Source organism: Podarcis bocagei (genome assembly GCF_964188305.1).
Source record: "Podarcis bocagei genome assembly, chromosome: 12".
In the NCBI taxonomy this organism is placed as follows: domain Eukaryota; kingdom Metazoa; phylum Chordata; class Lepidosauria; order Squamata; family Lacertidae; genus Podarcis; species Podarcis bocagei.
This window is the reverse complement of record NC_138137.1, coordinates 48,468,496-48,485,956: the sequence shown is the minus strand read 5'-3', so window position 1 is coordinate 48,485,956 and position 17,461 is coordinate 48,468,496. Positions and strand designations below refer to the sequence as shown.

General features: G+C 42.5%; 1 protein-coding gene across 1 annotated transcript in view; it reads right to left on the bottom strand.

The window, feature by feature from the left end:
• Window positions 1-17,461, bottom strand: part of PTPRN2 (protein tyrosine phosphatase receptor type N2) — a 630,954-nt gene that overhangs the window by 71,342 nt on the left and 542,151 nt on the right. Inside the window, exon 14 of the mRNA XM_081163514.1 lies at window positions 11,825-12,019. Within this exon, the coding sequence (XP_081019640.1) occupies window positions 11,825-12,019 (195 nt within the window). The remainder of the gene's footprint in view (window positions 1-11,824; window positions 12,020-17,461) is intronic.

Here is a 17,461-nt window from a genome sequence, read left to right as displayed (position 1 = left end):
TTTCCAAAAGCCTGTTGGAACAAAAAAGTCTTCACCTGCCAGCAGAAGGACAAGGAAGGAGCCAGCCTAACTTATCTGGGGAGGGAATTTTCAAAGTCTGGAGGCGGGGGGCAGCCACTGAAAAGGCCCTCTCCTGCATCTCCACCAAGTATGCCTGTGAGAGTGGTGGGACTGACAGAAGGGATCTTCCCGAAGATCTCAAAACCCAGAGAGGTTCATATGAGGGAATATGGTCTTTCACAAAGCCTGGACCTAAGCTGTGTGGGGCTTTATAGGTCATAGCCAGCACTTGGAATTGTGCCCAGACTGGTAGTATGTGCAGCTGTCGTAGCAAAGGAGTCATATGCTCCCTATAGCAATCTCAATTCACACATTACCTTGCCCTCTTCTACCTCCTCAGCTGCTCAAGCACCATGTGTATTATGGGATGAGCTAAGTGGGGCCATTTATTTATTTACTTCCGCAAAATGCACAGACAACATTTCCCAGCTTCCAGGATTGGTCAACACTTACAATCAATGCACCAATCTATAACAACAAACAAAAGAAGCACTGAACAAATAAAACAGAAGCCCCAATTTGATGCCAGATGGGGGAGGAAGTGTAAAATAAATGTCAAGCACGAAATAAAACAAAGAAAAACAGCAGGCACGATGGAGCACCCCCTTGCCCCAGTCACTTCACAGAAAGGCTTTGGCAAATGAATGTCTGAAACCGAAGAATGAGGTTTAGGACAGTAATTTTAATACAGGAAAGAGGTGTTCCTTGAGGCCAGTGGACTCTGCACTGAGATTTCTGAGTTAGCTTGGCACACAACATATTGGATAAGCCTAAACTAAATGTTGCAGGGACATGTGACAATTGCAGCGAAGCAATGATGTGTTTCATTCCCACTACAACAGCATCCTTCCCTTCTTCTGCAAGCATTCTGCACTCCACAACCCAAAGGTTCTGCCCGTCACCCTTGACTGTTTGATTATTTGATTGTTTTTAATAATAATAATAATAATAATAATTTTTTATTTATACCCCGCCCTCCCCAGCCAAGGCCGGGCTCAGAGCGGCTTACAAGCAATAATAAAAACAAGATGAGTGATTACAACTTAAAAACAAAAATAAAATACAACATTAAAATAATGGAACATTAAAATATTAAAATGGAGCCTCATTGCAGGAGAAGGAAAAGAAAAAAGAAAAAGGGGGCGGAGGGAATCAAATTGGCTCCAATCCAAAGGCCAGGCGGAACAACTCTGTCTTACAGGCCCTGCGGAAAGAGATCAGATCCTGCAGGGCCCTGGTCTCATGAGACAGAGCGTTCCACCAAGTTGGGGCCAGTGCTGAAAAGGCCCTGGCTCTGGTTGAAGCCAATCTAACTTCCTTAGGGCCTGGGACCACTAGGGTGTTGTTATTTATGGACCTTGAGGCTCTCCGTGGGGCATACCAGGCGAGGCGGTCCCGTAGGTACGAGGGTCCTAGGCCGTGAAGGGCTTTAAAGGTCAAAAGCAGCACCTTAAATCTGACCCTGTACTCCACCGGGAGCCAGTGCAGCTTGAAAAGCACTGGATGAATATGCTCCCATGGCAGAGACCCTGTGAGGAGCCTCGCTGCAGCATTCTGTACCCGCTGGAGTTTCTGGGACAGCTTCAAGGGCAGCCCCGCGTAGAGCGAGTTACAGTAGTCAAGCCTGGAGATGACTGTCGCATGGATCACTGTGGCCAGGTCGGGGCGGGAAAGGTAAGGGACCAACTGCTTGATGCGGCGAAGGTGGAAAAATGTCGCCTTGGCTGTTGCTGTGACTTGCGCCTCCATGGAAAGGGAGGCGTCAAGGATTACACCCAAACTCTTAACGGAAGGTAATGGCACTAATTGGGCCCCCGCAAGAGAAGGGAGTTGGTCCCTCATCCCCATGCTATCCCGACCTAGCCATAGGACCTCTGTCTTTGAAGGATTTAGTTTCAATCGGCTCCCACGAAACCATCCAGCCACAGCTTCCAAGCATCTGGTCAGTGTGTAAGGGGCCGAGTTGGTGTGGCCATCCATCAGTAGATAGAGCTGAGTGTCATCAGCATATTGATGACAGCCCAGCCCAAAGCTCCGGATAATCTGAGCAAGGGGGCGCATAAAGATGTTAAAAAGCATTGGGGAGAGAATTGCGCCCTGCGGCACTCCACACACCAAGGAGTGGCGTGACGACATTTCCCTCCCTAGTGCCACCCTCTGTCCCCGACCAGAGATAAAAGAGCACAACCAGTTACGGGCTATGCCCTGTATCCCCGCGTCTGCAAGGCGATGGTCCAGAAGATCATGATCGACCATGTCAAAAGCTGCTGACAAATCTAAAAGGATCAGCAGTCCTGACCCGCCTCGATCCAGTTGTCTACGGATATCATCTGTTAGGGCAACCAGAGCCGTCTCCGTCCCAAAACCAGGACGGAAACCGGACTGAAATGGATCTAATGCCGATGTTTCCTCCAGAAACCTACCAAGCTGTTCAGCAACCGCTCTCTCAATTACCTTACCCAGGTATGGAAGATTTGAAACTGGGCGGTAATTGGATAGGTCTAAGGGATCTAATGAAGTTTTCTTTAGGAGTGGACGCACCACTGCTTCCTTCAGTTCCCCTGGGAATGTCCGCCCTGAGCCCGGCTTCGGCTGGGGAGGGCGGGATATAAATAAAATTTATTATTATATTATTATTATTATTAGGTGGCAGTGGCAGCACCCAAAGGAAAACCTTCAACATGCGTATTAATGCGTATTATTATTATTATTATTATTAGTAGTAGTAGTAGTAGTAGTATTTTAAATGTGCTTGGAAATGGACTGCAAGCAAGTGGAGATCTTCAAGCAATTGTCAGATGTGTCCCCAACAACCCCTATTACTGCGTTTTGAACCTGACCACAGTTTCCAAGCAGCAGTACAGTGGTACCTCGGGATAAGAACTTAATTTGTTCTTGAGGTCCGTTCTTAACCTGAAACTGTTCTTAACCTGAGGTACCACTTTAGCTAATGGGGCCTCCCTCTGCCGCTGCGCCATGATTTCTGTTCTCATCCTGAAGCAAAGTTCTTAACCCGAGGTACTATTTCTGAGTTCAAGCACACGTTGCTAAAACAAAACAGGTCGCACATCCCAATTACCACCATGTTACTTTCTAACAATAACACACACACACACTCACAGGGCCTACAGATGTTAGTACTCTTCCCCATCCCATAACAAAATCCAACATTCTCCAGCAGGCAAGCAGAGGATGCTTTCGGTCAAGGACACCAAAAGAGATTTGCGTAAATGTTGTGCTTCTACTGACAGACTGTTCTTGATCCAGCAGAGGTTCCCATCAGCCAATGGGGAGGGAGGCTGTTTTCTTAAGTCCACCCTTTACCCTCTTGCCCAACCTCTAATGCTATTATGATGGGTTCCCAACCCTCTGGAACAGATTTGGGAGGGTGATGGGAGCTGTAGGGAAGAAAATGAATATGTAATAATTGCCTCTTTTATGAATTCCTCTGACAGAAGCTTCAGAGCCTTCTGTCAGCAGAGGAACACCACTGAATACAAATAGGGGAGGAATTCATTCGGTCTGCAATTTTGTACACCTACCCAATTCACACTTTCAGAACTAGTATGCAAACTAGCCTTCAAAATTCACACTTTTCTGGATTTTATGATGCAATTCTCCAACAGAAAAAGAAATGTACCGATAAAAGCATATTATTCGGGGAAAGTGGACATAAATGTGTATGTTAGTGAAAATAATGTACAAAATGCATTATATTATGAAACAGTGTGTGCAAAAAAGGGTCTATTAGGAGAAATGCACACAAAAATGTGTATAAATTTTCATCCTAACTTTTTTTTTTAAGGTCTGCAAACAGATGTGGAAATGGGATGAACTGAATGTAAAACTGAGTAACTGACAGAAACCAAAACTGACAGATTTGCCAGTCTCCAGATATAATCCACAGTATTTTGAGCCCTTAAAACTGAGATGAGGTGACACAACTCAATGAGACAATATTTCTCAGCTCTGTTCATGCTCAAAAGGAAGCAGCACCCAAGCCTAAATCTGTTCAATGACTAATGGAAACTGAAAGTGATATTTAATAAAAAATGTTTATGGGTGATTCAGAAAATATGGGTATATGTATCAAATGCTTACTGCTTTAGCAATCGGATGCTACATAGATTAAAATATTCCTACTGATGCCAATGCAGTAAACACAGCCCAGCCTTTCTCCATAGGAATATATATGTCTTTCTCAACATGAATGGAAAATTGTGAACGTATTTTGATCAGTTATATTTTATTTGAGCAGGTACATTATTTAGCAGATCCACTTTTTAGAACATGGGTCAGCAAACTAAGGGCCATGGGCTGGATCAGGCCCAATTGCCTTCTGGATCCAGCCCGCGGGTGGTCCGGGAACCGCCGTGTGGATCGCCTCCCATGGCGGCGCCTCCTCCTCCTCCCCCCTCCCTCCTTCTGGCTTCTCCCCACCCTGCCTAGAGGAGGAAGGGAGTTGGGCTTTGTTGGTGCCAGCAGCAGTGCTGAATGGCTGCCATTTTAAGCAGCCCCTCTCTGGAGCCCTTTTGCGGGCTGCTCATCGCCACTCCGCCACTGCCACCAGCCCCTGCCGCTCACAAGACACAGGTGAGCAGCCACTGGGGCTCGTGGTTCTCTTGCATCATTCCCCCCAAAAAACAATATAGTCTGGTCCTCACAAGGTCTGAGGGACAGTGGACCAGCCCCCTGCTGAAAAAGCTCACTGATCCCTGTTTTAGAAGATGGTACACAGTAGTCAAAATTGTGTGGTCTTACGATCAGAGCAGACCCACTGAAATTAATGGACCTAAGTTAGTCATGTCTATTGTTTTCAATGGGTCTAATTTGAGAAGTGCCAACACTGGATTAAATACAAGAGATTGCTTTCAACCTCAAATAGAACACATTTATCATTTATATGAATACATGCAAATAGGCTAGATTGAAACATGTGGTGTCTTCCATTGGAGCTATAAATAACCCTTCCAAGTGGGAGGAGCCTCACACAGGAAGTGCAAGGGCTCAATGACATGCTCTCAACTCTGCACACTTTAGGCTCGAAATCTTATTGGAAGTAAATTCCATTCACTTTAAACTAGAGTGTAAATATTTGCACTGAAGATAACGAGTTCTCTACAGTTAGAAGGGCAGGCGCATCCCCCCTTTACCACCTTGCTGGTTTCGTGTCACGTATTATCCAACCTAGCCCAACAGCGATATGAAAACCCAGCACAACATCCCATTGAAATTCCTGGCTGGTAACCACACTTATTTATATATAAATTACACAAATTAAAATTCTCATTGCAATTACAGGCCTCACTTGCCAAGTATAATGCTAATTATTCAGACATTTTAACATGGTTATGGTTGGTGACAATATTGCATTTCATCTCCGCTTTTAGACCCTACAAACATTGAACAAAATCGCTGTCAGTATGTTAAAACCCCTAATATAAAATAGATCTTTAAATGTTGGTTGCTACACCCTTTATCCCAGCCATCTTTGCTCTGATATTGCGTTGCCCCCCTACTCCATATACCTGTGTGTGTGTTTATATACATTTCAGATACACAATATATGAGCAAGGAGCTCTGTAGCAGTGCCCAGATGAACAGCTTCAGCCACCATAAAATATTCATTCATTTGAAAAATATTTGCAATCTGTCCAATTTAAGAAAATCCTTGTTAACCCAGGAGAGGGTTAATTTCATTGCAAACAATGTTCTCGAAAACTCTTACGGGCAAAATGCTTTAGTGAAAAGTGTTTTTTTTAATAAAAAAAATATAAGATAGATTTAACAATTCCAACATTAAGCATTAATCCTCTTTCATTCGAAACTATGCTGATAATAATTTTTGCTTGTCATTCAAATGGTAAGTAATAATTATAGATTTGGGGCTTCCATCCCTGCTTCATTAATAGTAAATTGCATGGAAGTCTGAAATGAAGTCAGATATGATACATCCCAAAATGCAATTTCCATAGCTTTCCTTAGTTATGTATAATTAATTACAGAGTTAATAAGGAGAATATGGCAAAGAAAGGGAGTTTATTCAACCAGGCTGCCTTCCATTATCAGATTCCTTTTGTGCAGTTTTCTTTCTTTCAGCAAATTTGGGTGACAATAAACCAGAACTGAATACATACATTACTAGCTGGAGCACTCAATGGTTTTAAAAAATTGTAACCTAATACAAGAATGTGTGTGTGTGATTATTTTTTTTAAAGGAGGGTACTTTATATTGTTCAGTAGCTCCATTGATTTATTTCAATGCATTTAAATATGTATTTTCAATTTAGAAGTTTATTAAATGCAGGTTTTTTTTTTACTTTACACTGTATAGAAACAAAGCAAAGGTTCTATATTTGTCCTTCAGAAGGAAAAGTCCAATACGACCTCAATCTGGCATCCTTTTCTTATGTCCCAAAATGAATAGAAAAGCCTAAGGTAGTTATGGGACAGAGTTGCAGAACCAGGCGTTGTTGGACTCCAACTCCCATCAGCCCCAGCCAACATGGCCAATGGCCATGGATGATGGGAGTTGTAGTCCAGCAACATTTGGAAGGCCACAGGCTCCTCCCCCCGGTATAGGAGGAAATGACAGGTGTAGCAATGTGAATATAAGCAGGCCACATGTGGGGAGCATTTTCCCACTCCCAGTCAAACCAGTCTACTGCCTGAGGAATAAAAAGGCAAGCCATTTTTCAAGAGAGGCAGCTATTCCCCTTTGCCTTTCCAACAGCAGCCTGAGGATTTATGTAACTTGGACCATGTCCTGTTGGCAATACCCCTATGGGCTGTAACTTTCTGTTCCTGTATTCTTACTGCCCTTCTAGCATATATATTCCACACAGAATTCTGTACAGGTATCAAACTACTGTGGCTTTTGGATATTCATCCTATAGGACCAGCGTGGTCACCTGCGATTTTTGGCCAATAAATGCAAAATGGCTACCCCCTGCGGTTTGGCAGCTTGCAGACACATGGATGCAAATTTGCAATTGTGAAGGTTACAGGCAAACTACTGGTAATGCAGGAAAAATTGAATTCTGCCTCAGTGCAAATACAAAAGACCACCTCCACACCCAATGTCCCAGGTCCACCATCCATCTTATGTCGGACTAGAAGCCTTTAGCTTATGGGGTGCCACAGGGATTGTCTTTGGTCTCCCTATAACCACTAGATGATGTTATCAAAAGACCTGGGCTAGAGCATCGCCAGTGGGCAGATGATATCCCATTCTAACACTCATTTTTCACTGTCTGATCCACGAGAGGAGAAAGAACCCCCATTATCATTGGAAGCTCAGGTGGTACTGGTAGCTAAGAGGGATTTTAACAGTTTTAGTTGCTTGGTCTGCCAACTACCTAGAAAAGGCGGATCTGGCCTCTTTTCACCATCCATTAGTTCAATCCAGGCTGCAATTACATGGGGCTACCTTTAAAAAAACAGTTGCAAAACTGCAAATGGTATAAATTGTGGTTGCCAGGACACCACTGGGAACAAGGCACTCAGAACAAATGACAGTTATCCTACATCTATTGTCCTAGTTACCAGCTGATTCCTGGAATGAAGATAAGTGCTCTGATGGTGTTTCCTGCTTGGCAGGGGGTTGGACTCGATGGCCCTTGTGGTCTCTTCCAACTCTATGATTCTATGATAAAGTGCTGGTAATAAAATTTAAAGCCCTTATTGGCAGAAATCAGGTTATCTTAAGGATGTCCTTTGCCTATATGAATTTGTATGAGTTTCTTGCTCTCTGGTCCATCATTAACAAGTATACTATTGGTGGATATCAAGAACGGGGCCTTTTCAGTGCTGGCACCAGTGTGGAATTCTCTCCACAGGATGGTATCTAAAAAGAGGTGCACACAAATAATGAAGTGCCACCCACTATTTTCTTCTGCATTGCCTTGTATCTTAGTGCTTTGATTGCTACTGTTGCATTTTTATATTCTTATAATGTGTCTTTTAAATCCCCACTTCCAAGTTCACGAAAGAAAAAAATAATGTAGCAAAACACAATGTGCCTTTAGCTGTTCTGAACAAAAATTAAGAACAAAGAGAAGGGGAAACAACAGCTGTGCCTCCAAGGCAAGAGTCCAAGCTGCCTCTTGCAATGAATGGTACAAGTCAGTTTTCCCTGACAGGTAAGATAAGTGCAAAGAGTAATTCATTTCCTGGTATCTTTCTGCTTGACTATCTAGGCACCCACATTAAAACACAATTTCTCACTAATACATACACAGAAACATTTTTTTCTCCTCCCTTCAGACCAGCTACATATTTTCAAGCACAGTGATTGAACACCCCTATCCAAAGTAATGAGAGTTTAATTAATGCATACTATATTTTAATACATATCTACGTTGTAAAGGTTCTTTCCGATGGGTCTTCACCGAACCACATTTTTGAGGGTTTCCACTGCCATTCTCAAGGCTTTGTTTTCTTAAACAAATATTATTTTAAATGCAATATGCAAGAATATTTGAATAAATAATTAGGAGTTGTTTTTTTATAGGATGGCAAAAACCATGCACAGTCATGTTATCTCATTTGGAATGCCAAAGACATGGTATTTTCAACATCCAACTGCAATTACACAGACCATCTAAAGAGTAGAACAGATCTCATAAATATGGCCTCACACAACTGGTGTACCAATTATGGCAACAATGATATTTTTTAAATAAGAAGTATTGCATACCTTTCATATTTCACGTATATCTGCCTAGCATTGTATCGATACGAAATTCCCTGGGCATGCAACCTCTGATACATAGGAAAAATAGAAGGTAGCCAATACATCAAGTGATGACCAGGGAGTTTCTTGAAGGACAAACAGGGTGGGATACAATGGTGGAAGGGTTTGGAGCCAAAGACAGAAGCTACTGAGCAAAGTCTCATTTTAAGCCACAGGCTTAAGTTTGCAGCTGAGCGAGATAACTCACTCCCACCACGACCTGTTTGGAGCTAGAGATAACACATTGCTCCCCAAGCTGTCCTTCCAGAACAAAGGCTATGTCCTGGCTCTATTCAGAAGCAGCCTACTGGAAGGGAAGCAAGGTATATGTGGCATTCACATGTGCAAATGGGGACATGATCATGCTGGAGTACAGGGCTGCATCTGTGCAGGCTTGACAGAGAGCAGGAGAGATACAGATGGAGACAGAATGCTAATTTTCATTGAAAACAAATGTATGATAGGTGTACTCATGTATGATGAGCGAGCTTTAGAATAGAATCAGATGCGCATTCTGGAGGAAGCTCACCGGCCACTAATCACCAGCAATATAACTCTCCATACTCAAAGAATATGCTCAACTTGCACGTCTTTAAAAGGATCCAGGAAACACTAGCACTGGACAAAACACCATCTGTTCAACCTTCCATTTAACTTTCTTTTCTTGGCATTCAAGCAAAAGAAACCCTTTCCATCTGACCTCCTGAAAAATTGCTATTACCGCGCCTTCTAATAAGAACAGATATTTTCTCTGCCCTTTGTCTTTCACAGAGACCAAGGCAAAGCAACACAGAATTTTCATGAATCATTGCTATTTGCTTATTTTAGGCTCAGTGGGTTTAATTTGTACACACTCACAATGAATGCCTTGCAGTTTGGATTCCCAAGGTGCTGTATCAACATTTCAGCAGCCCTTTTTTGAACCCTTACAACCTAATGCATAACACATGTTGTCCTCTTTTTTATCTACCAAATATCTGCTTACTCAAGGTTGAATGACAATAACTGAGTGCGGGATAACGAAACAGCACTGCTATATTCCTAACTAACTAAAAAACACAGAAAAGTGCTCCAACATGCAACCTGAATCCAATTCCAGCTTTCGTCAAGTTGACAGATCAAATATTAATACACAAATGATCACTGCAAACATTTCTTTAGCACGTGCATCTCCATTTATATTTCTTTATTTTATTAGATCTTATCTCAAAACGAGCTTTCCTTTTGGGGGCATAAACCATAAACTTTAGCAAGATAAAGTTTTCTTTAATTTTTAAAGGCATTATTTTGTGAGACCAAAGTATTAGTGAACTAGTTCCAGTTGTGACCTACAAGAAAGTAAACCAATTATGTTGGAGCAGAGCATGGGGGGAGGGGGGAATAGATCTGAAAAGGCGTAACAGTTGGGGTTTTGTGTGTGTTGGGGATTTTTTTGCATATTGAATCCAATTCTCATATCTGAATGTGTCTGCTATACTAAAATTCAGAGCCCCAGGAAGTTATTTAGCTAGGAAAACTGTTCAGACTCAGTACCTGGTGTTTAACAGTTTTAAGTCAGTTTTATAGAAATTTATTGAAATTGGCTTTTGCAGTTAAAGTTTAGAGTATATGCTCAATTCTAACACTTAAAAAAACACACCACAAAACCAGCAACTTAAAACTAAGAAGCTAATGACAGAGGAGGTGGAGGAATTGCATTTTGAAAAAAGCAGTGCTGTAGGGAGACAATACAGACTCCTCATCAGAGCTTGTGTTGGCCAAGTCAGTGACATAATTATAGAGCAAGAAGCCAAGCTGTTTCTCACCTACCCAAAACACCTGAAAGCATCCAGCGTTCAGACAGCTACACAAATATATCTGCTTAGACTGTCAAGAGAACTTAAACCTAAACCCCTTTTGCTGCCATGCCAGGTGCCAGAATATTGGCCTTTCTGCAATACACACTCCAAGCACCCATTCTGATTCTTGCTGCCCAATAATCTTGAGATTCATTTTCCATCCGTGTGAGAGGCTGCTTCCTAAGGTTTTGAAGCTAGAGCTTTAATTTATTCCATCTAGCAGCAGGGCTGCTGCCGGCTGGCCTGGCCTAAATCTGGCAGAGGAAAAATAAGCCTTTTCAATATAGTTTGACTTATACCACCCTTTCTGCTGGTGTTAGTTCTGCTGGGTTCCCAGGTCACGTGACTGAGCTGAACTGAGTTACGAATCCAGAATAAGTCCCTCCTGCCCCCAGAACACCCATTATTCGGGGATGACACTGGCATAGGTTCTACGCGGCAAGTTCAGCCCTGGGATGTGGGAGTTAAGTTTGCGTATCTCCAGCTGAACCAGAGATGCTCCATATCTTAAACTCACACACCCTGGTGGATCTAGGGCTGGGCTTGCACTCCAAGACACTAATGAGAAGAAACAAAACCAAAGTGCTAAGATTAACTTTAAAGTAAAAAGATTGGTAAGAAGATAACAATCCTACTGGCTTTTAAAGAGCTGGGTTTTTTTGTTTTTATAATAATAATAATAATAATAATAATAATAATAATAATAATAATAATAATAATTATTTATACCCCGCTCATCTGGCTGAGTTTCCCCAGCCACTCTGGGCGGCTTCCAATCGAGTGTTAAAAACACTACAGCATTCAATATTAAAAACTTCCCTAAACAGGGCTGACTTCAGATGTCTTTTAAAGTTAAGATAGCTGCTTATTTCCGTCACATCTGAAGGGAGGGCATTCCACAGGGCAGGCGCCACTACTGAGAAGGCCCTCTGTCTGGTTCCCTGCAACCTCACTTCTCGCAATGAGGGAACAGTCAGAAGGCCCTCGGTGCTGGATCTCAGTGTCCAGGCTGAACGATGGGGGTGGAGATGTTCCTTCAGGTATACAGGACCGAGGCCGTTTAGGGCTTTAAAGCTCAGCACCAACACTTTGAATTGTTTTTTTGTTTTTAAAAAGAATATATGCACTGCATTTCCCACAGTGCACCTGAAGCTCCTCTCTTTAGTTGAATTCAACAGCCTTAGCACCTTACCAATATCATGTGCCCAGTAGAAATGTCCATGTTGGACTGAACTGGTTCTTCGCACCAGGATGAAGTGCTGCTTCGAGCAGAAGGACTCTGGATGGGCCCATCGCTGAACTGCGAAGATATGCTGTTAATGCGAGACGTATGCAGAGGCTCTGGGTGGTCGGAGGTTTTCACTGCCATACGCTGGCGGCACAACTCCTAGAGGAGACAGAGAGAAGGAATATCCCGGGATTAAAATCCAGACTCTAAGAAATCATCCACCAAAGCACACATTTAATACACAGGGGTTTGTCCCTACGTGCAGGCTGGACTCCTGTTACTGCCTCTGAGCTTCATGTCCACAACAACTACATGCCAGACAGAAGGAAAGATGCAACAACAGCTTTGGTCCGTTTGCAGGATTGTTGCGCTATGTATAATGCTTGATTATCAAATCTTATTAGGATTCGTGTAAAACACAAGATTTCAAAATATACAGATTAGAGTCAAAACTAGTCAAAACTATGAATCCCCATGACGGGGTGAGCTCCCATTGCTCGGTCCCTGCTCCTGCCAACCTAGCAGTTCGAAAGCACGTCAAAGTGCAAGTAGATAAATAGGTACCGCTCCAGTGGGAAGGTAAACGGCGTTTCTCTGGTTTGCCAGAAGTGGCTTAGTCATGCCGGCCACATGACCCGGAACCTGTCTGAGGATGAACACTGCCTCCCTCGGCCAGTAAAGCGAGATGAGCGCTGCAACCCCAGAGTTGTCTGTGACTGGACTTAACGGTCAGGGGTCCCTTTACCTTTACCTATGACCACTGGAACCTACCTACTTTACTGATGTCAGTAAAGCTACTTTGGAATAAATTTCTGCAGAGGCTCCTGGCTTGTGGAATGCTCTCCTCAGGGAGGTTTGGCTGGTGCCTTCATTATACACCTTTAGGTGCCAGACGAAGACATTCTTCTTTAACCAGGCCTTTGGCTGATTGGCATCTGATGCCCTTTTAAATGTGTTGTTGAAGGGCAATTAATGGGTTGCTTTGCTTCTTGTTTTTATTATGTATTTTGTGTTTTTTTTATATTGCAGTTTTGTGTTGTGAACTGCCCTGGGATCTAAGGGTACAGGGCGGTATAATTTTTAATAATAATAATAATAATAATAATAATAATAATAATAATAATAATAATAATAATAAAATGTTAAGTGGTACCATCAGCAGAGGGTCCCCAAACACAGCAGGGCTGGCTTACAACATTTTGAAGTAATCTATAGCACCATTTAAAATGGGGTGGGGGGGTTTCCTCATAAGACCATTGGTTCAGAGTCTAAATTTGCCTAACTGCACCAGGGGGACAGTTTACCATTCCAAATTGTGTAGCCAAGTTATTCAATTTCTCTGCTCCCTTTTCACTTGGCATTAATGCATATATTCCAGGGTTGGAAAAACCAGATGACTTCTTTCATGCCTCCTTGAATTGCAATAGCTACATCACACTCATTGGGAGACAACTGAAAACAGGGGTGTGGGGGGCAGTTTTCCCCCAAAAATGTACAGAAAACTGGGGGGGGGAGGGGCTGACAGATAACTTTCAAAATGTAGATTCTAGGAGTCCAGCTAATTTGCAAGGTCTGGACTCTATGTCTGGCACTTAAAATACAGGAAACCCACTTCTAACATTTGAATGCTATATGTTAGATTCCTCTAACATATATTGCATGCTTTACAGTTTCATTTTTTTAATGACATACAGTGCGTAAGTTTTTTAAGCAATTGCCTACATGTGCCACTACTATGGTACATGTGCACTAGACTTGTAGCTAGATAATATTAGGGTCCATTCAGTAAGACAATTCTCTGGTAGCCTGATAAGTAGGTTGAGCAATAGCAGTCCATCAAGGTTTCCTGGAACTTTTGCTTTGGGAAATGGCAGGGGTGCAAAGACAGAAGCTGAAGGGAAAGGTCCATTTGGCCCCCACTTTCTGATAACAGAGCCCCAGCCAGAGCCCAATCGCATTTGTATGGTGGAGGGGATGCATTTGCATGAGTTTCATATCAACCCACCCTTGGTTCTTGTGCTGCAGTCCACAATCTGGATCCAAGTCAGAGGTTACTTTCCATAGACACTTGAAGGCATCTCTAAAATAACTTTTGCCCAACTTGGTTACGGGCTACAGTCACACCTTGGCAGTCGAACAGAATGCATTCCGGAAGTCTGTTCGACTTCCAAAATGTTCGGAAACCAAAGCACGGCTTCTGATTGGCTGCAGGAGCTTCCGGTTAAAAAACCGGAACTCTCACTTCCGAGTTTCAATCATTTGGGAACCAATTTGTTCGGGAGCCAAGGCATTTGAGATCCAAGGTACAACTATATTATGTAAAACCGGCACCAATGTGGTATTCTAGATGGTTCTGCTTATCTGTATAGAAATAAAACTTTCTAGCATCAATTATTATTTGCTGCTTACATTATATGCTTTCTTGGAATGGGAAACAACTGAGTAAAAAGTAAATGTAAGATTAATTTTAAAAGGTGAATCATTATGTGATTTAACATTAATTACTGCAAATAATACTTTTACATATATTGCATACAGGATCAATGAATAATCCAACAGAGGATGCAAGCCACTTCCTGTGCACTCTCTCTTCACGTAAAAGCAGCATTTGTTTAGGCTTCCATCTGTTCTTAGTATTCATATCCTGACCAGGGCTATACTCTACAACTGGTTTCCCTTGTTCAGACTGCTGGCATTAAGGTGGGGCAAGGGAAGAAATAAGAACAAGTTAACAACCAGAAATTAATAGCTCCTATTTATACAAAAGTAATATGGCTGAAGATGGCATAACAGTTATGCAATCTCTGTTTTTCTACAAATGTATTTTTAAAGAAATATAAAATAACTTTTGCTCTTAGGGCAGCAGCAGGAAAGGAGGCTCCCCCCCCCAGTTGAAAGATAACAGATATGGAAAAAGTAATGAACCAATAATTTATATTAGAACAATTGAATTCCTTACTGAGAGTTTCAAAAGCCATTCTTATAGTAGCTTCTGAGTCAACTGAAATTGCTTTGCATACCCAAAGAAAGCAGAAATGGTTATCTGAGCTACACAATGGGAAGTGCAGCCAAGATGTACAAAGGGTACATCAGAAAATGGGCGAGACTGATGCTCAATGTTAGTCATGCTCAAAGTAGATTCCTTGAAATAGATGGACTTCAGTGAGCATCACCCAAAATGACACTCAATTTTTAAAATAATAGAATGTTCTTTCTTCTTCCCACCCTTTCTTTATCAACACAACTGCTTCTAATATCAGAAGGAACAAGAAAATAAACATTCCTTGGGGCAGTGACAATTCTTTACTTGCTTCCTTCTAGCCCAGGCATGGCCAAACTTCGCCCTCCAGCTGCTTTGGGACTACAATTCCCATCATCCCTGACCACTGGTTAGCTAGGGAGTTGTAGTCCCCAAACAGCTGGAGGGCCAAGTTTGGCCATGCCTGTTCTAGCCCAACCGGTCCTGGCTTTTCTTCTGCCGCAGAAAAACGGGAGACTTGAATGGCAACAGCTGAAAGGAACATCTTGTTCTGTGGGAGGGGGCAAAGCAAGCAAAGAGGGAAACCTCTTGGGTGGGTAAAGGATGCAGTGAACAAGGCCTGTGTGAAACCATCTCTTGAGCCAACACAAGCAGGTTAGCACCCAACCATATACAATTCTGGGCACCACACAGTAGAGGGTAGTACTAATATCTCCAACTTTGTACCCCTATGTTTCAAATTCACAAAGGGTCTTTAGAGGAGAATTCTTAGAATACATTCTGGAAACACCTTGTTGTGCATACTGGAAACTCCTAGAACATGGGTAGGCAAACTAAGGACCGGGGACCGGATCCGGCTCAATCACCTTCTAAATCCAGCCCGTGGACAGTCCAGGAATCTGCGGGTTTTTACATGAGTATCATGTGTCCTTTTATTTAAAAGGCATCTCTGGTGTATTTGTGGGGCATAGCAATTTGTTCATTATTATTTTTCCAAAATATAGTCCGGCACCCCACAAAGGTCTGAGGGACAGTGGACCAGCCCCCCTGCGGAAAAAGTTTGCTGACCCCTGTCCTGGAAGCATGTTTTGCTTGCAATGACCACGTGAAACGTCATTAAAACTGTAGGTTTGTTCTGTGGTGGTTTGGACAAGATCTCACAGTGCAGTGACACCTGCCCAGGTGAAACAGACCGCCCAGTGAAGTTGGGCACTGACACAATGCATACTTTATCAGATGCTACAGACTGTGGGATTTTACTCTGAGTATATTCCCGACAGGGCCGCCACTGTTTCCTTTCTACATTCATTTATGCACTTTATTAATTTATAATATGCTAGATATTAAGCTACTACCACAGCAGTGTGCAACAATAAACTCCCTCAGATAAAACAGTTATGAGAAAAATATCAAATACCCCTTGCAAGTAAAGTCATCCATCTGAGAAAATGTTTAGAAATCAGATTCTCCATTAGCACTGATTTAGTCTATGGGCTGCAGACGATTGCAATAAATGTTGATTGTTCAGTGGAGCTGACACTCAGCCAATATTTAGTACTGTAGTCAGACCAGTAAAACTATGTTCTGTCTGTGATACTAAATCTGACAAAGCAGCAAACTCAAGGGTTGCCCCTTGGCTTTAACCATCGTCCTCCAGGCTGCATTCTGGTTCCATCCCAGAACAACGTGATTCTAGACTAGCTCCACCTCAGCTTTTGGCTCAAGCAGAGGTCAAGGGTTTTGGTAATCTTATTTGCCACCAGTGAACCATCCCCATTATTATGACTTCCATTTCAAAAAAAGTAATCAGAGAAACCATACACCACAACAATAGTGGACTAAAACCCTGTCACTGAGCAATGGTGATGCAGTTCTTTGTTTGCTTACCGCCTTGACGTTATTTCTAAGCACTTGCCAGTGTGGACCCACTTCAAACTTCCCCCAAACCACCAGTATCAGTTCCGCTAATTTAGTCCTCTGTTGCTCCCACCCACCCACCCCCAAAAAACAAGAACAAAAAATCTGTCCTGAAGTGAAATTAGTAGGGCAGACTGAAGGCCTACTTTTGGCCCAGCCTTTTATATCTGAGTAGTCAAAAGACCCAACATGTTTTATTCTTTTCTCAAATGAAATTACAAGTGCAAGTCCTCTTCAGATTTGCTAGGTGTACATGGCAATACATAACAACGGCACAGAAAAGCTACAAACCTCTATTGCCTGTGTCACCAGATTTACTACCCATATCCTTGGACCCATATCCACCCTAATCACAAAATTGTGCTCTCAGAAACTGCTCACAAAACTATGAGCAACAACTGAATATTTGTTTCCCTGCCTAATGGGCCGTAGTTTGGTCAACACTGCCTGCGTAGTTGAACATTCCAGCTTTAACTAACTGAAAACACTACTAATGGCTTCCCAGCTCAAGAAGCATTCTCTTTCCCACAGAAAATTCCCTAAAACACATAGAGCAGCAGGAGCCTGTATGAAAGAAAAACACCCTTCCAACTCGTATGTACAACTGCATTGCAAGCTTTCTTTGTACATTTGATTTGTGAGTGTTTTATTGTGATTTTTATATATTGCTAGTAGATACATTTATATATTGTGGTTTTAAGTGA